The 741-nt window shown below is 36.2% G+C and overlaps 1 protein-coding gene across 1 annotated transcript in view; it reads right to left on the bottom strand.

Annotated features, from left to right (window-relative positions):
* The window catches only part of SLC7A2 (solute carrier family 7 member 2), a 28667-nt gene extending 28435 nt beyond the window's left edge, over positions 1–232 (bottom strand). The window contains exon 1 of the mRNA XM_019526092.1: positions 5–232. Within this exon, the coding sequence (XP_019381637.1) occupies positions 5–220 (216 nt within the window). The 5' untranslated portion in view covers positions 221–232. The remainder of the gene's footprint in view (positions 1–4) is intronic.
* Between the last annotated feature and the right edge of the window lie 509 nt (positions 233–741).

Raw genomic sequence — 741 nt, 5'->3', positions numbered from 1 at the left:
TGAGGAAAGAAAGAACAATGCTGGGTCCGGAGTCTGCTTTTGCTACTTCTCCAGCAAGCACATAAACACCAGCACCAAGGGTACTCCCTACGCCCAAAGCAATGAGGTCCACAGTGGATAAACATCGGCATAACTTGGAATCTTCCAGACTGTCCAAAGTAACAATTTTCCTCCGCAACAGACACCGAACAAATGACAAAGCTGGTCCACAGGGTATCATTTTGGATGTAGAACTCTGAAAATAAAATACATGATGATAATACATAAAAGGTACAGCGTAAACAACTGTAAAACTCATTTTAAAGTTGGGTTATATACTTTGCATTCAGAGAACAATAATTTATTTGGCAACAAGCAAATTACGCTGAAATATCACCTTACCATCTCTTTTCATAGCTGTGTTATGCTAAGTATATTTTGACTTGTGGGTATGGAAAATATGACAAAGCAATGTGTCACTGAAGTCTACTATTTAATAAAACATACATCTTTAGAAACACTTTGTGACAGCAAACATATAATACACTGTGTATTATATATCAACTGTATTTCAACAAGTTGATAGTGGATCCCCATTAGATTAGAGGTTTTATTTGTTTAGCTACATCCATATTCTCTATACATATGCCCTTCATCTAATTTAGGCTAAGTACAGACAGTTAACAAGTCTCAGGCTAAATTGATTCAATCTTTGCAGGTTAGTCTAAGCTGTGTAGATTGAAACAATAAGCAAGTGAACAG

Source organism: Gavialis gangeticus, unplaced genomic scaffold (genome assembly GCF_001723915.1).
Source record: "Gavialis gangeticus isolate Ggan-Ray unplaced genomic scaffold, GavGan_comp1, whole genome shotgun sequence".
Classification (NCBI taxonomy): Eukaryota; Metazoa; Chordata; order Crocodylia; family Gavialidae; genus Gavialis; species Gavialis gangeticus.
The sequence above is the reverse complement of the archived record's forward strand: the minus strand, read 5'-3'. Positions and strand labels throughout refer to the sequence as shown.